Source organism: Dipteris shenzhenensis, chromosome 9, assembly GCF_047967505.1.
Source record: "Dipteris shenzhenensis isolate YYH24624 ecotype China chromosome 9, Dip_SZ_1.0, whole genome shotgun sequence".
Taxonomy (NCBI): domain Eukaryota; kingdom Viridiplantae; phylum Streptophyta; class Polypodiopsida; order Gleicheniales; family Dipteridaceae; genus Dipteris; species Dipteris shenzhenensis.
In genome coordinates, this window is record NC_141604.1 from 50,705,497 (window position 1) to 50,727,091 (window position 21,595).

General features: G+C 42.8%; 1 protein-coding gene across 13 annotated transcripts in view; it reads left to right on the plus strand.

The window, feature by feature from the left end:
- The window catches only part of LOC147898793 (Pseudouridine synthase family protein), a 126,400-nt gene extending 118,058 nt beyond the window's left edge, over positions 1-8,342 (plus strand). For 10 of the 13 annotated variants that reach the window (XM_087379788.1, XM_087379776.1, XM_087379775.1 and 7 more), the window contains 2 exons: positions 7,696-7,803; positions 7,992-8,342. In XM_087379788.1, coding sequence (XP_087235914.1) covers positions 7,696-7,757 — 62 coding nt within the window. In that variant the 3' untranslated portion in view covers positions 7,758-7,803; positions 7,992-8,342. Of the gene's footprint in view, positions 1-6,173; positions 6,217-7,695; positions 7,804-7,991 lie in introns of those variants that run through there. The other 3 variants (XM_087379784.1, XM_087379786.1, XM_087379785.1) reach the window with 3 other exon arrangements.
- The last annotated feature ends 13,253 nt before the right edge of the window (positions 8,343-21,595 follow it).

Consider the following 21,595-nt stretch of genomic DNA (forward strand, 5'->3'; position numbering starts at 1 on the left):
TACCTCGTCACCAGCTCCCCTTCCCTTCCTGCTTCAAGCCCTCGACAGCAGCTCCCCTACCTCGTCACCAGCTCCCCTTCCCTTCCTGCTTCCTTTCTTGCCTTGTCATCACTCACCTTCCTGCTTCGTCATCAGCTTCCTTTCCTGCTTCGTCATTAGCTTACACTTTACCTCTTGTTCTTCTTCATGCTCGAGAAGAAGTCTAAGTATAAGCCAAGGTTGCTCAGAGATAAGCTCTTCATTCCTTTCTATACCGCCATGACGTCTCAGGCAGCCTCTGCAGTGCACATGACCTCACCCCTGCCTACAGCCTCAGCAGGGCTGACTACATCAGCTAGGCCGACTTCATCAGCAGAGCTACTTTCATCAGCAAGGCCAACTTCATCGGTAGGGCCGACTTCATTAGCAGGACCGACTTCATCAGTGATACATTCCCATCTTGGTCCGGAGATCACTATCATCTCGGATGGTGAGCCACCGCAATCAAGACAGCAGCGGGGGGTTCTTTTCCACTCCCAGAGCTCCAGTGCCTCCTCTTCTGACCATGGGGGCTCAGATTACACCCCCTCTGCACGGAGACCACATTCAGAAGGGTCGGGTGGGCCAACGGAGATACAGAGCCCTTCGGTAACCACCCCTCCCCTCTCCCACGTTCGGGTTATGTTTAAACCTCTTCTGGATCCGAACCTCAAACTATCCTCCGTATTGTCATCTTCCGAGATCCAGACCCTCAGTCTAACTGAGTTCGACAAGGTCATCTTCCCTCCGGTGGATGTGGAACTGTGTACAGGATTCATCAGATCTTACGACTATGTCACAGACACTTTTGAGTTCATGGGCTCCAGGCAGCTTCTCACACCCAATTTGGTCTCACAGTACATGGGGCTCCCTGCTCTCCCTATTCAGCCTCCTTCCGACGATTCACCACATCTCCTGTCATTCCTTTCACAGTGCAAACCCAACAGGAGGGGATATGATTGCAAAAAGGTTTTGGAAGGTGGAAGCAGAGAAGCAGTGATCACACGCTACTTCTTCACTCGCTTCTATTCAGTACCCGGGCATTACTACATCACGAAAGGTATCCGTCCTGCTCTTAATGCTCTCTTCACCATCACTCAGTATGATTTTGCATCCCTCTTTTATTCAACATTCCGGGCCACTGTTCGAAATCGCACACGCCGAAGCACACACACATGTACTTGTGGACCTCACCTCACCTACCTCTTGCACCAGTGGCGGGCTGCAACGCCTGCACTTTTTCCTCCACCTTCACATACTTCATCCTCTCCTCACCGCCCACCCTCCGCTCCTATGATCCCCCACTTGAGATCATCTCCACTGGCCCTTCGTGCGGCCCCAGCATCCTCGGCCTCTGCTGCACCAGTCTCTGTACTCTCTTCCTCTCCAGTCCCCATTCCCACTCTTGCTCCCCCCACATCTGCATCTCCAGTCCCCATTCCCACTCTTGCTCCCTCCACATCTGCATCTCCAGTCCCCATTCCCACTCTTGCTCCCTCCACATCTGCATCTCCAGTCTCCATTCCCACTCTTGCTCCACCCACATCTGTAGCACAGGTTTCTGAGCCATTCCCTCTTGGGCCAGCCTCTGGAGCTTTGCCATCAGTTGCTCATGCAGGAGTCGCCTCTCCATCCATCCCCTTCGAGGCAGATTGTGATTTCCCTGATGATGTTCTTCCGGTCACTCCCCTGCCCTCCTCAGGTCTCACCCACCATGGCAGGACATTACCACTTACCTCACCCGCAGTCATGACCATTTCCCCTCCGATCATCTCATCAGGGTCAGTAGGGTGCAAAGATATGCACATTAAGCCCCCAACTCAGGGGGATCCCTCGACAGAAGGTACGGCAGCAGGCACCGTTACGGCAGCAGGCACCTCTGCCCTGGAATCTCTTGATGGAGAGGCATCAGAACGACACAGGTTATTGAACTTGAATCTTACTTTGGGAGCCACTGGTGATGCGAAGACCCCACCCCGGGTGTCTCGACGACTGACCCCTGAACCAAGTATGGAGGCTGCTGGACAGGACTTACTGGAAACTCGACCTGGCGAGGTTATTTTTGCTGGGGGTAAGATACCTTTTCCAGCGGATTGTCCTCCACTTCCTCAAAATGATATGTTGGATACCTACTTCGCAACCTCCTCGGGAGATCTATTCACCCATGAGGCCCAGATAGAGGAACAGAGCCAGGAACACAAACGGGCTGCTGTATGCATTAAAGCGGAAGCGGTCTCCTGTTTGCATGGAGGAGGAGGACTTGGACCAAATTTTCACACTTCCCTTGCAAGAGACAATCGCTTCCAACAAGAAGGTATCCCAAGCTCCAAGCTGTTACCTAGACATCGACACACTGGCTCCAGTGGCAGCTCTCGAGGACCTAGAGCAAGAGGGGATGAAAGCGGCCTTCGAGGAATATGGCGAACTTATTGACATGGCTGACCGAATGACCTATCGGGACAGGTATGCATGGGTTAAAAGGTCCCTTCATATGGCTCAACGCATTATAGATGACAGCTTCATTCAGATGGGTGCCTCCCTCTTTAATACTACGGGTCAGGTTTGCAAGCTTCTGTCACAGAAGCAACACCTCCGCTTGGAACATGAGAAGCAGGTAGCCAGCATGCATAAAGAATGGGATACAACATTGCAAATGAAAAAAACGGAGTGGGGAGCAATTCTACAGGCAAGGGAAGCTGGGTGGAAAACTCAGCACGACGAGTTTCAGCAAAGTCTTGTAGCAAAGGAGGCAGAGTGGACAGCCACCAAGAAAGTTTTGGAGGACCACCATTCAGCCCAACAGGCTCAAATTCAGCGGGAGCTTGCCGCCCTACAGGACAGATACACCTCACTGGCTGCCGATAAGCATATTGTGGATCAACAGGTGGACGTGGTGCGGAGTCAAATGAAGCAGATTCGCGAGGCAAAAGACCATCTCCAAGTTTCACATTCCAAGTTGCAGGACAACTTCCATGGGCTGCAAGATGAAAATGCTGCTCTCAAATCTCGATGTGAACATTACAGGTCTGGCTACCACAGGTATAAATCCAAATATGAGGACATCCGCAACCTCATGGACACAGTCGAGGAAGAGGCAAGGACCAGCCCCGGAACCTCAGCACACCCACCACACCCACCCCCTCCCCCTCCCTGACTTTCATCCAGCAAGCAGTAGCTCCTGGATCTTTTAGTTCGGCATATCTTTTTGCAACTCTGTACATTTGGATTCTCATGTAAATAAGGAGTTTGGAGTTGTATGGCCATGAGCCAGTTTCTTTTTTTTAGTTTTACAGTTGTATGGCCATGAGCCAGTTTCTTTTTTTCAGTTTTACAGTTGTAAGGCCATGAGCCCTTTCTTTTCAGTTTTGGGATGTCAACCCCAAGGTCACTTTCTTATTTGTAATTTACACCTAACTTTCTCTCACAAGATCCTAGGTCATTCACCGGGACGGTGAATGATAGTGGCGGGGGATCTGTTGTACTCAAAGTTTATGGCGACCCACCAAGAGTCACACTTGGGTCACGTCATGGTCACCTCAGCAACATGCCAAGTTGTTAGACCTTGGTCATACCTAGTCGCAGCGTGTTCACATGTGTTCACATCTTGGACTTGACATGGACATGACTTGACATGGACATGACTTGGACATGACATGACTTGACATGGACATGACTTGGACATGACTTGGACATGACATGGACTTGACATGGACATGACGGAAGCAATACATGACTGAAGAGTGCCAAACCTCAACCTCGACTCACCAGGTGAAGGGAGAGGAGGGGAGGAGAACACAACGAAAAGAGATTTTAGAGTAGCGAGCAGAGATGGGAAGTAGCATAACTCATTAGAAAGCAAGATGACTGATACATTCCCCGAAGATACACACGAGGCGAGCTCTTGACTCTAGCCTCTCACTCCTTCACTCCCGCCTCTCGTCCCTGCCAGAATGTCCCTCTCCTTTCCCCTTTCCCCCTCTTCACCTTCTCCTCCTCTGCTCCACCCCCCGCTACCAATCTCCACACCTTCTTCCTATTGGTTGCCTTCTTGCACCCTTGGCCATCCTTAGCCATTCCACCGTTTGTGGGCCCTCTGTCCTTGATGGCTTCCGCAACACTCCAGCCTGTCCTGGGTCAGTGAATCCCGTGCTCCATGTGTTCTCCTGCGCTCCTGACACTAGTTGGTTGAGAGGGTTGGTGCACCACCTATGCCTCTTAACTGTTGGACTGCTTCCCATGTGCACCAACAGGTGTATCCCGCGTACCATTGTGCCAATACTTCCCTCTGATTGACTTTGACCATGGTACAACGGACCTGTGTCATGTGGTTGAAGTTCCTTGCTGTTCATGTCGAGGGATGGCTTTCATGATGTTGTTCCGCTTTGGTCTTCTTCTTGGTCACATCACTTCAGCACTGGTACCGCTTGCACATAGTTGACACCATCTACCGCTTGCACATAGTTGACACCATCGACAAGCACTCACCTACGTACCATCAGTGACACTTATGGCACGTCTTACTCGCTTCTCGCACCAGTGGCCCTAGGCCTCCGGTAATACTTCCGGAAGTGTTAGGAAACCCCCCCCCTCAGACAGGCATCTAAGCTACACAGTGGCCTTGGTCCGACGGATGTTGGCCTCAGAAATTGTTCTCTCCTGTGTAAATGATTATCACGGGTATTGGAATGCCATGCTCCATGGGTTGAGGTAGTCACTTGGTTTGTGGAAAGAGGTGGTGGTAAAGGTGTGGGTAGATGGGTGGGCCTTACAAATTGCTGTCCTGGTTTCCGCTTAAGATCAAACATTCGAGTTTCAGGTTTGGTTGAGTCTTGGAAGCAATTGGGTGATATTGTGGTTTGGAAGGGTCGGCCGGGATTGCGGGGGGATGTGAGTCTGTTACAGAATATATGGTGGGGATGGGCTCGGTTGGTTGGGGATAAACCGGTGGCTGTTCATGACTTGAATAGGGTGAGAGCCCTACAAAGGCAGGGGGTACGCTGTTGGCTTGATCTTTGGGATGTCAGGGGGGGTTTCTGGAAGCTCTTGCTGAGGTTAAAGAGTTTTTCAAGCTAACTAGTAATGAGGCCAACCTCCTTGCCAGGTTGGTGGGGGATGTTCCTCAGGAATGGCCTTCCAACCCTTTCCCTTCCCCTGCTTGGATTCATAATCAATGGGCTGTGGGAGGGGTTAATCTTTGAAAGATCTCAGCTAAAGCTATTTACTGTCAATTGGTGTCTCATGAGCTTTTGGGTACTTTGAATGGCAAATGGAATTTAAAAAGAAGCCCGAAGTGGTGGGAGAGGAGGTGTAGGGAAATCTGGAGGGTTAGGATGCCGGGAAAAATCAGTTTCCTTCTTTGGAAGATTCTGCATATGTGCCCGTTGGATGAGCATTTCTCCGGTTTGTGCTCTGTGTGATCATGCAGTTGAGCAAGTGCGAGCCCTCTTTTGGGAATGCCAGGTTGTTAGAGAGGTGTGGTCGAGATTGCAAATGGCAGTAAGGAATGTGGGTTTGCAGTCTAAATTTCGGGTGAATTGGAAATCCGTTTTGCTAGGGGATTTGGAGCGGATGCCTTCTACTCTAATGAGCTGTTTGCTGTACTTGAGGGCGGCTGTTTTTCTGTCAACATGGCCTGCTAGAAATCAGAAAGTGTTTCACAATAATCTGGGCGCTGGAGTGAGGGTGCAGACGATCCTTGTGGGGGCTAATGTTGTCATGTTTGACTTGGCCTCGATTGTACAGAAAAGGGACCCCTTGGTGGGATCTTGTCTAGTCGGTGTGCATTCCATGATATAAATCTTACTGGGTTCTAGTGTAGGCTGCGGTCAGTTTGCCCTAACAGTCGGCCAATTTTGTATCTGGATTTTTGGGTTTAGCCACCTCTTTAATACAAGTCTGCATGTTTAATTTTCTTTATTTTAAAGGTATCTTGCTATAACTATCAACATGTGATAATTGAGGAGGAATGAATGATTTGATGAGTGTCCAAACTATCTAGGGTGATCTCCAAAAATTGTGGAGAAACCTAAAGAGGCTAGAGTTTTTGGCATCAACATGGACGGGCATCACATTTTGATTGTTTATTGTGTGTGAATCAAGGAATATTTGTCGGTGTGTTATTATTGTTTATGGTTGCACTGCACTTGTGGTTGCAGGTCACTTCCGATGACACAATCTAATATGGGTAATTGTGGCTATATTGTGCCTCCAAGACTATTGTGGATAGCCTTAATGTATTGTGATGTCATAATGCAAGAATGGAGCTGTATATTAGGGAATGCGAGTCAAGGGGGAGGAAAGAGGAGAAAAGAACTGCATGCCGAGGGAAGGTAAAGGTACAAAAGGATAGCTCAATGATGGGAAAGAGGAGACGTAAACATAGGAAAGGTGGAGGTACAAAGTCCAAATCAACCTTTGACACCATTAAAGGAGGGAGGGCACATACTTTGAGAAGGAAGAAGAGAGTACCAAGGTGAACTAGGAAAGTTATGAGCAATATTCTCATGGGTTGAGGTATCTGCTAGTTGTATAGCCCTCTCCCTGTTTGTGCCCACTTATGGGATACTCTAAAGGTTTAATAAGGCGGTTCTTTTCTTGGCGAGGGGAGAAAATTTTGAGGGCAAGAAGGCAACATCCATATAATTGAAGGAGAATCAAGAGGGAGTGAAGTGTTGAATCTCACATTCCTTGAGAGGTTTTCCTTTCCATATAATTGAAGGAGTATCAAGAGGGAGTGAAGTGTTGAATCTCACATTCCTTGAGAGGTTTTCCTTTATCCTTTTTTTGTATTGGCCAATATTGCCACTACCATTCTTTCCTTTTCTCCTTTAGCAAGATGCTGAGTTGTTTTGCCCATGACAAGTTTGAGGTAGAAACATGTAGGGAAAGTACTTAAGTAAAGGTAAGGTCATGTTTATCTAGTGCTCATGAATTCATTTGTCCATGTCTTTACATTTAGAGAGACATCTTTTTGAGCTAAAAAGAGATTTATAGAGGTGTTGGGAAATTAAGTTTGGGATTTCAAGATAGGTGCAAATAACACGATGAAATTCTGGTTGTAGCAAATTTCAGTTTGAAATTTCCATTTAATTTTATCATGGGCCATAACAACACTCATAGTCAGAGAATTACTATATGACACCTTGAAGAATGAGATAGATTAGTGATGAGGGTAAAAATTGGTATGAAGGGGCCTCTTCTTTTTGCCTTCATTTAGTACCTCTCAAAGGTAATGCATCCATGAAGGGGGACTTTCTCACAATTCACAGGCGTTAAGGCTTCCTTGCGCAAAGGTTAACATTATTGATAAGGGGGAATTACCTTGGGCACCCACACCTCAACTCTCAATGCGATCAAATGTCCTTTATCATAGGCCAAAGTTTAATAATATTAAGGAATTAAAATTTTGATTCTTTTACTAAAAGTTTTGGTTTTGAAATTTTATTTTGCTTGACTATTTAAAATAAAGAAAGTTTGTAATAAAGGATATTTTCTCAAGAAAATCCAAAAGAAATATTTCCTTAACAAGAAAAGTGAATTTCTTGTAGCATGTGGACAATGTGCCTACAAAATTAATTGTGGTTTTTTACTTTGTTTCTTTCCACTTTAAGCTTATTAGTTCCTTAAATTTATTCAAATTCTAATATAGACTTAAATTCTTCTATCTTGTTTACATAGCAAGCTACGAGGAACGATGCTCTAAACTACAGAATCAAAATCTCAAAGTTTCACGGTCATGAAGGACATGAAGATTTGTGGTAATTTTAAAATCTTAAGATCTTGGAAGTGAGCAACCTACTCTCTTAGTTTTTATTCGCTAACATATTACTCAATTCATGATTGAATAATGCATTAGGGGTTCTAATTGTAGTGAAGTCAATGTATCATATGAAGAATATGGATGTGCTTGGTATAGTGATTTGAGAATCCCAATGAGTTGATAGAGCAAATCCATGTATTTCTTTTGATTGCAGATAACTAAATCAGAATGTGGTGCAATGCAAGGAAAAGATGTCTCCAGCTATCATGGCAAAGTGAGCAACCTACTCTCTTAGTTTTTATTTGCTAAGACATTGCTCAATTGCATACATGATTGAATAATGCATTAGTGATTCTAATTGTAGTGAAGTCAGTGTATTATATGAAGAATATGGAGGTGCTTTGTACAGTGACTCCAACAACCCTAATGAGTTGATAGATCAAATCCATGTATCTCGTTATCATGTTTTGGTTGAACATATAATGACTACTTGAATAATTTGAACTAAGTCACACTGTGGTGCAATGCAACAAAAAGATGTATCCAACATTTCAAACTGTTGAATTAATCCATACCCCTTCGAATGGGAGTGATTCAATCTCATTTATAAGTTTACCCTTTGAGATACAATTCCTCCTCACTTACAATAGATTACTCAAAGGACAATAGTTATACAATTAAGGAACTCATGATTTCTAAGCTTTCTTATTTCTTGTGAAATAATTTAAAGGAACATGAAAAAGCTCAAGAATATTTAAAATAATTCAAGAACTAAGCCACTGTGAGACATTTGAATAGAAGCAATTAAAGTGAAATTTTCATCTTAAGCAAAATATCTTAATACTAACAAGTTTATTAAATTGGATATCCTCAAATGTTCTTATTCGAACAGTTCATCTAGCAAAGCCCATTTATTATATAAGTAACTACTTAAAAAGGAAAAAATCTTATGTTTAAGGATTGGAAATATTTAAAATAATTCGAGAACTAAACCACTATGAGACATTTGAATAGAAGCAGTTAAAGTGACATTTTCATCTTAAGCAAAATACCTTAATACTAACCAATTTTTAAAATTGGAATATCCTCAAATGTTCTTATTCAAATGGTTCATCGAGCAAAGCCCATTTAGTTATATAAATAACTACTTAAAAAGCAAAAAATCTTATGTTTAAGGATTGGAAATAAATTTTATTTCAAAATATGATCCTATTTGTTAAAAGAAAGCACTTATGCATTCTATATCAATTTCAAAGCATGCTGAAATATTGGGAATTTGGTTAATTTGAATCCATTTACCACAAGTTCTTATAGCTTCTTATAGAGCACGCAATTAGGGAAACTTAATGATTGATGTGTTTCAATGTGTGGGTTTGTAATCGATTTAAAGTATATAGAACTATCATATAATAAGCTAAAGAAATTTGATTCAAGAAATGTAATTTCTTCTCTAAATTTCAAAATCCTAGTCTTATTCATTCCTAGTGAAAGTTTAAAGAGATTTGGACATTTTAACTTTAGGTCATAAAGCTTTTTCTTACAATTTTTTATGTTTAATATAGTTTGTGAAAATAGTTTTCATAAGAATGTTGACCATTTAATGTTAAAAGTATAACCTTTATTATGTTGAACATCTCTGTGGATTTTCATTTAAAGTTGAAAAATAATGGTTTTCGTTATTTAGATCTAATATGATTCATTAGTGTTTCATCAATGAGAACCTTTACTTTTCCAACGTTGTGAGCATGAGGTGCATTATTGGACTTGATAGCTTGATCCTTGTAAAGTCTCTATGTGTGTGTGTGCGTGCGTGCGTGCGTGTGTGCGTCGACCACATGCTTGCACACACATGTCTTCTCTTGCTAACGATGTGTCATGACGTTTCTTGGCATGATAGGATGTTAGCAAAACAAATCTCTCTCTCTCTCTCTCTCTCTCTCTCTCTCTCTCTCTCATCATACATGTACTTGAGCATTCTCTTCATTGGCTCAATTTTTATGATGTGATTGGTGATGTAGGCCTGATTGAGCAGGGGATATGCCGCACTTGCTCAACTAGAGGGGCAATGCTTCCACTCGTACCTCTAGGATCCTAGAACCAAGTCTCTTCTTTTTTATTCCTTGGTTCACCTAGCAGGTATGTAGAATATTATGGATGGCTCTATCTTTGTGCATGACTTTAGCAGATAAGGGTATTTAGAGATGTTGCTATGCTCACACATGTAGGTGGTTTGAGAGCTTGGGGCTCCACATAGATAGACTACTCCCATTCTGGTATAGATGGAGGTTCCTTCAGCGCTACTAACATATCACAAGGTCAATCGGATCATTCGAGAGGACCTCTTACTGCTACACATATCCAGGACTTAGTTGGCACCTAGCGAGCTTCCAAATGAAGCTCAATTTCTACAGGCACAGCTCTATGGATTTGCGAGAGGCCCACTAGGATACACTCAGATCTACCTTCCATATTCGTGGAGGATATCGATCGGACAGTTCTATGTCTCATCATATCAACTCCATATTGAATAGCCATGAGATCGAGTTAGAGAAGCATTTCACCTTTAGGTGTCTTGTATATTATGAGTTTCGAGGATGTTATCACTGTCTATTCAGAGATGGTTTTGGATCCCTCTCCATCTTCCTCTCTTACCTCGATCAGAGATACATCGCTTCCTTCAATAGTGAGATTGTCAGACATAGAGAACACTCGCTTAGGATACAGAGACGGGGTCAAGGCACACAGCTAGACTCTACCTAGAGCATGATTACAGAGTTTTTCTAGCTATTTCGTATAGACTAGTAGGTCACGGTAATTGGTGAGGCCGAGATCTAGAGTCAGTGACATAATGGAATTGACAGCAGGTTGATGCAGAGATCATGATTAGGGATATTTCCTATATGTTCACTCGATGGGGGGCACGACCAACGGGGGTTCCACTAGCACTTACCAGACGTAGGGTAGTTGCCAGGAGACCATAGCGGGTCATGTGCACAGACCACTATGAGCACTCCATCACAGGCTTCTTGTCATCATGGCCTCATTCCCCCCTTGAGCTTCCACCTTAGATTAGGCTTGATATGATTCAATTGGATTATGATGTATTCATCATTGTGGGTGATGATGTCCGATTAGAGGCTCCATCCTTTCAGTAAACTCTCTCTCTCTCTCTCTCTCTCTCTCTCTCTCTCTCTCTCTCTCTCTCATGTGCACATCCACCACCACGCTTGCATACACACATGCACTCTCACTAATGATGTATCATGACGTGTCTTGGATTGATAGGATATCAGCAAAACAAATCTCTCTCTCTCTCTCTCTCTCTCTCTCTCTCTCTCTCTCTCTCTCTCTCTCTCTCTCTCCCATGGATTCATTAGATGTAATAAGGAGTGGAAATTCAACTTGAAAAGTGTGAAAGAGTTATAAACTAGCTAGGCATGTTACAAATGAATTAAATAAAATGGAGGCTAAGATATAAGCCAATATCAAAGCACATTAAAAAAACCAAGTTCGGGTCATGGGTATGTAAGTGGACACAAATCTTGACAAAACTAGTCAATAGAATGAAGATCAAGAAGCTTTGGCCAAAAGAACAATTTGTTATAGTGGAGGGACCTGCAAAAAGCAACCTAATAGATTCAATTTGTTGTCGTTTTACCTCAGACTAGGGCTAATGGCACATGAGCATAATCATGGATTGCCCCACTAATGTTTTTTTTTTTTTTTGTAATTACAAAAAAAAGTTTTTTATTATAAAATTTCCCTTGCGAAAAGGGTGATACAAAATCGCTCAAATGAAATGATCGAGCAACAAAAGCATATACATGTCGAACGTATACAACATTGTTTGTTACAAAATTACCCTTTCTAAAAGGGTCGCTCAAACGAGCGGATATACAAAATGACATACTAAAACTCCTTACATTGATCAGAAGATTGAATATGACATCATCATTCACCTTTGCTAAGAAGACAGAATGCAATCATGATGAAGAAAACACTGGAAGGGGCAAAGGATAACCCAAGCTCTTCACTATTTAAGCTCTTCACTATTTAAGCTCTCACAATTGCTCTTACTTTTGCTTTACGCTCCTTCCTAGCCTCCCAAAATCCACGTCTACTTGTAATTGCTCTATCTTTGTGTAGAATTTTCAAATTCATAGTAGTTAATGTTTTAGAAAGAAAGTGAAGGCCTAGACTTGTTGGATATCAATGCTTCACTCTCGTGTAACTATGAAAGAACCAGCTAACTCTACTTGTAAGCCCCCATATGAGGAGAAGGCATTTGAGTAGCTCGGTTATCCGATAGGTCCTGGTTTGGACACCAGATGGGGGCCATGTGTGGCCTGATGGCTGGACGGAGTTGGCACATTGCCAACTAGGCTACATACAAGTGCGGGAAGGCATCCCATGACTGACCGCACTGAGGGTAGACAGAGCATTTCCCGGGGCAGCCCACTCTCGGGTTACGGGGCCCGTTTGGAGCCTCAGATGATCCCGGATGGCTCTGGGCCGAACCGGTTCTATCGTGTGGTCGATGGCCTATTTCGGGACCGCCAACCCCCAGTCGACCATTTTGGGTGGATTGGGTCGGTCACCCAATCGGGTCTAACCGACTACGACTGGTGGCTATATAAGAGCAAGCCCGTGAAGTCCATTTCATCACTGGCTACAGCAACCTTGATTCCTTAGCATCCAGCCTCCGTCCTCTACTGTTTCCAGCACGCCATCGAAGCTTCTCTCACAGGAGCGCACGACTGGGAGGGGGGGTTTCCATTTTCTGAGCAAAAACCCCCGAGCAACGAGCGGACAAAAGGTAGGAGGGGTCAAAATATATAGGCTCAAGTCATTTTTTGGGAGCAAAAAAATCCAAATTATTTCAAGGAATATGTAAGTAAATATAAACTACTAATAAATAGATATAGATATAAATATACCTTTGTATAATATACATATATAATGTCCAAGTGGTGACTTATTTTATCACTTTCAAAAATCCTTTCTTTTCCTTTCACCATTGGTTGGATCATGAAAATTTGAGCAAATATCCTCTTTATAGTTCCTCAAAATAACCTAAGAAAATAATATAATACTTTTTTAATAGACCCTCTATGTGTATTTTTCCAGAGAAATATGGTTTGAAGAGCTTGCCCCCCAACCCTATTCCGTTGGCAGAATACCCTTGGAGAGCCTACGCAGAAGGAGTTATAACTTTTGCTCCTTATCTCAGATTGAGGAGCTGTAAAAAGAACGTTCAAAATTTCATGATCTATGCAATGGTAGGCTTAAAATTATACTTTTCATAGTTATAAAAGATAAAAAGTAAAAATTTCAAGATGTATATGAGAGTTACAACTTCTCCCTAATTCATATTTTGGTAGGAAGGAGTTTAATAGAGACCACATTTCCTTAAAAGTACTTAGGTTTGGAGAATTGGGAATATTTTAAAAATTCATTCCTTGCCTTCCCATATTTGATAATGTATTAGATATTAATTTATGATCGATTATAATGGCCTCAAGTATGAGTTTCCAATATCTTTTTCCTACTCATCCAAGGAATATGGTATACATTGTTATATGGGAGCTTCAAATATGGGATTGCTAAAGATTAGGGAAACTCTTTTAAATTGATTTAATTACCATAATCATCAAAACAGAGTATGGTAGGGAGGTATTTATAGGAGTTTCTGAAGTGTTCACTATTTGTTTATATATAGATGATGTTCTCTAAAATAAGTGTTATAATGAAAAGTAAGTAAGTATATGGTTCCATAAATGAGAAATTAAGAGGAATTGTATATTCCTTTGAGAAATATACAAGCATGGTTGGTGTCAAAAATTATCGCTCGGACTTTTCTGCTCATAGGTTTTTGCTCGGAAAGTGTGTACATCCGCTGGGAGGCAACGCCATCTATTGTATCAGTTTTATAGTAATCAAATTTTTGATTCTCCATACTATCTGTTTTTCTCTCTTGCGTACAAGATCCTGTTATCTGTTGAGCACAGACGTTGTATTATTTTCTTACATGGTATCAAAGCTTGGGCTCTAGCAAGAAGATTTGGTAGTGTGTTTCTGTTTGCAAGCAGATTGTGAGAGATGGCCCAGCCCGTAAGACTGCGAATCCCACCGTTCAGCGAAAGCGGAAAGTTGGACGGCACTAACTATCCACTCTGGAAGTTCAAAATGAAGACCATCCTAAGCGCATACGAGCTTTGGGATACTGCTACTGGGGTGGACTTGAAGCCGGTTCTGAGACTGAATCCAGCCAATGCAGCACAACAGATAGTACCAACTGCGGATGAGATTCTCACGTGGACAAGAAGAAATGCAGATGCACTGTGTTCTATTGTCTGCAGTGTAAGTGATTCTGTCATGGCATTAATTCAACATGTCACCACAGCGGAGGAGGCATTGATGGTCTTGAAAAATCAGTACGAGATCACGAATCAGACACGGATTCAGAATTTGGAAACTCAACTTGCGAACGAGAAACTGTCTGAGTCTGAAACGGCAGAGAAGTTCATCACCAAGGTGAAGAATCTGCACGATCAGATGACTGCGATTGGCATCACCATCACCAGCGAGAATCTAGCACGAAGCTGCATACGGATTCTCCCACCAAAGTACGACAGTCTTGTTACAGCGTTGAATACGCAGAACAGAAATCCGCCCCTCAACTTTGAGGATTTCAGCACAATGCTTCTGGAGGAGGAGATGCGTCAAAAGACAAGACTGGAGAAGATTCAGCTTTCTATGCTGAATCAAAGAAAGGTAAGGGTAAGGACTCTGGTAACCCATCTTCTTGTGATGATAAAAAGAGAAAGAAGAAGATCAAGTGCTTCTATTGCAACAAGGCAGGGCACAAGCTGAATGAGTGTTGAAAGAAGATTGCAGATGAGAAGAACGGAGCAAAGAAAGAGTCCAGCAACAGCGTGCAGGCAGTACCAGTAGAGCTGTTCGTAGCAATTGAGGAGATTTGCACGGAGGCAATTCATGTACCTGCGGATGAACCTTGGATTATTGACAGTGGTGCATCGCGCCACATGACCAGTCAGAAGGATTAGTATACCTCTCTACAACCGGTAGGGAATGACATCCTGGTAGCAGTCGGCAATGTTGCAAAATGTCCAGCAAAAGGAAAAGGTACGATTGCTCTCAAGTCAAAAGTTGTCCAATGTTCTTTATGTGCCAGATATCAAGTCAGATGGAGCCCATCTGATGCAAATTTGTATATCTTCAGAGAAGGAGGCAGGTGTATGATCGTGGTCCTTTATGTGGACGACTTTGTCATAACAGGGAACCATGAAGAGAAGATCTCGCAGACAAAGCATTTGCTAGGAAGAGAGTTTGAAATGACAGACCTCCGACTGATGCATTTTTGTTTGGGGATTGAAGATTGGCAAGAGCCAAAGCAAATCTTCATTTCACAGCTGAAGTATGCTGGAGAGATACTGAAGGCATTTGGCATGGCTGAGTGCAAGACAGTTAGTACCCCTATGGAGGTTGATGTGAAGCTCTCAAACGAGGACTCATCACCACTGGTGGACGAAGCAAAGTATAGAAGGCTTGTGGGCAGTTTGATTTACTTGTGCAACACGCGACCGGACATCAGTTTTGCGACTGGTGTACTAAGTAGGTTTTCCACTAAGCCCCGGGAGAACCATTGGAGGGCAAGGATGCGGGTGCTGAAATACGTCAAAGGCACACTTGATTATGGCATCACCTATACCAAGGACAACATCTTGACCAGATTCTGTGACTCGGATTGGGCAGGAGACGTGGACAGCAGGAGATTAGTGACAGGTTATTGTTTCTCACTTGGATATGGAGCTGTGTCATGGGTCAGCAAGAAGCAACCCACAGTTGCTCTTTCTTCTATGGAGGCTGAGTACAAATCAGCATGCTTTGCTTCTTGCGAGGCAGTGTGGTTGAGGAGGATTTTAGGGGACATGGATGTAGTGCATAACAAGCCTACGCAGTTATCATGTGACAATAAAAGTTGCATGGCAATTGCAAAGAACCCTGTGTTCCACGCTCGCACAGAACACATTGAGATTCAATATCACTTTGTACGCGAGCTCATCATGGATGGAGAGGTCAACTTGGTGTACTGTTCGACTACACAGAATGCTGCGGACATGTTCACGAAGGCTCTTGGAAGAGACTTGCTGGAGAGGCATCTTCATCGACTTGGCATTGGGCCGAAAAAGTAAGTTCTTGTGGGTGGACTTTAAGGGGGGGTGTTAGATATCAATGCTCCACTCTCGTGTAACTACGCGAGAACCAGCTAACTCTACTTGTAAGCCTCCCATATGAGGAGAAGGCATTTGAGTAGCTCAGTTATCCGGTAGGTCCTGGTTTGGACACCAAATGGGGGCCATGTGTGGCCTGATGGCTGGACGGAGTTGGCACACTCCCAACTAGGCTACATGCAAGTGCGGGAAGGCATCCCATGACTGACCGCACTGAGGGTAGACTGAGCATTTCCCAGGGCAGCCCACTCTTGGGTTGCGGGGCCCGTTTGGAGCCTCAGATGATCCCGGATGGCTTTGGGCCGAACGTGTGGTCGGTGGCCTATTTCAGGCCGACCCCCAGTTGACCGTTTTGGGCGGACTGGGTCGGTCACTCAATTGGGTCTAACCAACTACGACTGGTGGCTATATAAGAGCAAGCCTCTGAAGCCCATTTCATTACTGCCTACAACAACCCTGATTCCTTAGCATCCAGCCTCCATCCTCTACTGTTTCCAGCACGCCATCGAAGCTTCTCTCACAGAAGCACACGGCTGGGAGGCAGAGCCATCTATTGTATCAGTTTTGCAGTAATCAATTTTTTTATTCTCCATACTATTTGCTTTTCTCTCTTGCATACGAGATCCTATTATCTATTGAGCACAAACATATTATTTTCTTACAAGACTAACTACTTTGTGGGTGTCCCTTTCATGATGAAGGCATTGGCAACAAAGATTGACAAATCACTGGCACCAAAGAAAAAAAATGATGGAGAAGAGCAAGACAATCGACATTTAGCTCCCACCAAAGGAACTGTCCCCAACATCTATAAATTGGCTGGACAAAATGGACACCTATGAGTTCTAGGAACTTCCTTTAAAACAAGTCATGGGCTACACCATGGAAAAGGATGTGATTGATATATATATGAATAATCAATAAAGTCCTTATGAGTTGTAGGAAAGCGAATTTCAATTAGCAAAGTAGAGGTGACATTTGCATTCAGACCTCCCAATGAAGACAAGGATCTAGAAAACCTAGCGAATGCCAGATACGATGAGCTTTTCTTGGATGGAGCTTTGCTTCAAGGCCAAAGATTCCCAAGTAAAGTGAAGCAATTGAAATCTAACAACAACTACTTTTGATCCTTGTCAAAGTTGTTGGAGGTGGTGACCACCCCTTGTTTGGGTGTGGAGCATGGTTAATTAAAAGGAGGTCTTGCAAATATGACACGTGGATTTGGGGGTATTATTCCCATAAGCATAATCACCACTGTGGGTTCCTTGCATATGAAGGACCCTTGGACCCTCATCAGTTATCCCACCGGCCTTTTTGGGAGACTAGGGAGGCATGCATGGCTAGGAGGTGAGGGGATTGGGACCCCCTCGTACTCAATGCTCCTGTGGACACTTGCTTGGTAGTCTCTAATTGGCTGTCAATAGGAGCACATCCAACTAGAGACATTCGATGTGTGTTCCAAGGTAGTTGGTACATGATGCGGCGCTGAAGCGGCTACAGCAACAATGTTTTTTTGGGCAATGCTACCAAGTGGAGAAGCTCAAGCTAGGTAAGAAAAGGCATGTCAAAGCTATGCCTACTCACAGATGCATTGTAAAGGCATTCCATGAAAGGAACTAAACAAATTAAACAATGTCCTAGACCCTCTGTTCAATGAATCGGACCTAAAGCTAGGAGAGCTAACCAACCCAAAGAAAGATAAAGTGCCACCCCATCAAAGAGAGGAAAAGTCAAAAGAGAGATTGATAAGGGAAGACAACCAATCATGGAAGAGAGGTCTTCCACACAAAAATAAGTGGAACCCCACTCAACAATATACATCCCAAGTTGTGGGTACCCTATGACGATCCACCACCAATGATACCTTGAATGGACCTCACTTTTTCCACCAAGGGGGAACTAAAAACATATCACCATTCATATGGAACACTCTTGCAGCAAGCCATCAATGTGATGGCATAGGAAAAAGAGAATTTTCAATCTCTTGGCATGATGTAATTTATATTGTACCAGGAATAAGCAAAAATTAAAAGGCTTAGCATAGCCTTACATGATGCAATGGAAGGGGATGTGGCAAAAGTGAAAGAATGCCTTTCGCAAGAAATCTGTTTTGTGGTAAGAGGAGGGATCAAAGAAAAAATTGGTTCCAAGGCCAAGCAAGTGATCCAAAGGAGAAAACACAAAGCCAAGGTGATAATCAAGCACCCGAACCATATCATGAAAGAAAATGTGGACCTCAAGGGCTGAGTTGTAGTGCTTCAAGCAAAGATGGATCTCTAATCATCCAAATTCAAAACATTGTGGGGCAAAAACCACCAAAACAGCCCTAGGAGCTTGGACATCAAAAGCCCGAATCGAACAAACATGTGGCCAACTCAAGAGGCAAGAGTCCCAAAATGCGGGAGCACCTAAGCTTTTTACAATAATGAATCGCCAAAGTCTGAGCACAAAAAGGTAGCCAAGTAATCAACCTAACCAAAGAGAACCAAAAATGGACCTAAGGTTGAAATAAATAATGATTATGAAGCTAAGACAATTTCCATTGGGTGCCCCTCGTGTGCCCCTCGTATAAGGCAATAAACATTGCTTGTAGCCTAGTGGATGGGGTACTTGAAAGTGTTGACAAGGGAGGTGGTGCCTAAAAGTCCCAATGAGATATCTGACTTTAAATAGGAAAATCTTGAACGATAAGGGATGTGGGGCAACCAACAACAAAAAGACTCTGCTAGATACCGATTACTAATATTTTGAATCCATAGGCTGAGAGAGAATGGATCCTATGCTATAGATTGGTCAAGGACCAATACTATAAAATGCATTGCATCTTCAAAGTTTAGGCATTGTAGACATGGGATTTTCTTGATGAATGTAGGAATCCACCCATTTTGAGGTGGAACAAGAACACCAAGAGGCACATCAATTTGCAATTTCGCAGACGAGGGAGTCAGTCTTGCATCTAGGTTCTACTTTGAACCTACCCTAATAGTTGTTGTGATTTTCTTCCCAGACGGGGGGCTTATCTTCATGCTTGTTTTCCCACGATTTCTATAGGTAGGAAGTTTTGGTTGTTTGAAATAGATGCCTCTACACCAGATATGTTCAATTCTTTTACTAGTGTTGCTATTGGGCTTTGTGGTCATTATATCATGCTCATAACCTTTGACTGTATGGGCACTTTTTGGTGAATTTTTATCATTCCTTTGTTCCTCCCTCCACAGTTCTACAAGATGCGCATTCTATTGGATATCTTTCTCTAGCTTAGTTGGAAGTGTTTATCACTATTTTTAGTTTTTAGTAGTAGCTGCTCCACTTTGGGGCACGCATGAATGTACATTTCTTTTTCAAATGAGATACTACTTTTCACAAAAAATGTGTTTGTGTGTGTGCGTGAGCACGTGCGCGCACGCGCGTGTGTGTGCGGGAGAGAGAAAGAGAGAGAGAGAGAGAGAGAGAGAGAGAGAGAGAGAGATGCAGATGCTTTTGATGTCCCATAGTTTTTTTTGGGATGTCCTTTATTTTTTCAAAATTTTTGGGTTTCAAATTACTTTTATCTTTTGGGTTTATAATCTTTTGACCATTATCCATTTCCTCATTCCATACTTCAACTCTTCAATCCAATCCTTCCTCAACTATCCTTGCTTGCAAGATATCTATTATTTTTACCTTCCAACCATACTACATTCCCCTCCCAAAGTCATGGCTTCCCCTAGAGAAGAATTTGGAGGATGGCTGTCTTGAATCTCTAATTGGTCAAATTTTCCTCTATTCTACAAGTCAGTCAATACAGAAAGACTTAGTATGCTAAATATGAAGGCACACATAGAGACCTCAACCGCAACGGACTTCCCCTCACAATCCCTAAAGAGTTCCTTTGAATCCCCAAAAGGGACAATTAACAAACACCACAAAACACACGTTCCAAAATTCATGACAAAAGTCATTAGCTTCCCCACCTTTAATATCCTATAGTGGTGAGGCAATATCATGGCTTGCAGTTCTCCACAATTTATTCGTCATAGCCCCAAATCTTCTACTAGAGCGTGTGACAACAATATGGGCTTCAATTCTCCTAATCTCCCAAATCGCATCATGGATGGCTATTTCTCTACAGACAACATGGCTCAATGGAATTATAAAATAGCTACCTTCTCATACCCATCGTTCTGCTTGTTGGGACTTTTATGTACCCTAGCTGATGACTACCTTGCTGATGGACCATTTTGGACTTATTCAGTTCCTTTTTCTTTTCATAGTAATTAGTCTTGTTAGACCTAGCATTGGAGGCCTTCTGAGATTTACCTTCCATTCTATGTCATTGAATGCACCTATTTGCTCTAGATACGACTAGTCAACATTATAACATCTTAGGTAGCTTGAACATCTACTCATCATGACAACTACACTAAAAAATTCATGTGTACAAGTTGAGTACTTTGTCCAAGCATGCCCATCCACATTTTGGTCCATTCTAGCCATTGAAGAACCCTTGGGCATCAGAGGGAACTCAAAGACAACATAGCCATTATAGCTATGAGGGAGTTCACTAACTCTCTCCACCCACGGGGTGTAGAACATGGAGAGAATTATTCTAAGGCATCTTCTCAAGAAGTGAAGTAACAGCAATCTCTCCTACACTTTGCAAGCTAGTATGAGTACCTCTCCTTGCCGCTATTTTAACTTTGAAAGACAAGTGTTGTTTGCCATCCATTTTGAAGCCCACCAGTAGATCTCAAATAGCAGTTTCATCCACTCCTATCTCTTAGTAAAGATTGATATTCCCATCCACCACGAGATGAAAGTGCTACTTTAGGTTATTGATAGATACTTCCAATAGAGGGATGTCATAGCAAATATCTCCTGGCCAGATCGACACTCCCATTCATGAGATGAAAGTGCTCCTTCAAATCCTTAGTATATACTTTCAATGGAGGGACAGCATAGCGATTACATAATGTTTGCTCTTTTGCATATCACATTAACATAGTTGTAGGCATGTTTTCATGGACAACAAACAAAGAAAGAACAAGAGCTTGAGTAACTGTGGAAAATAACAAATTGTAGATTTAGGAACAAGATACACAATAAGTGCTGGATCATTTTCACTTTGCAAATCACAAATCGAAGATATCATGTGGTGGACCCAACCGTCTACATAAAATGTTCTCTTGGTTTTATGTAATAGGATTTATTTAGATGCATGATTCACCTTTATTGAAGAATGGTAGTAAGATTTGGTTCTTTATACGAAGCAACTTCACAGCCATACATGGCTCTTCATAGTATCCATAATAGCAACTACTCATATCTCATGATATGGACAATTGCCCACTCATTAATATCACATCATGTTGTTGTGACACCTTTTCACACCATTAATTGGCAACACCCCTACCTATCAACAAGATAGTCATACACAGTAACTATGTACATATGTTACAAATGATATCAACCTATACCATTTGTGTAAATTGCATTACATATGATATTTGCTCGTGGTGGTGGTTATATACATGAACATCTTTAAAGAAAATGAGGGTACCTAAAAGCAACCTTTAAAGCAATT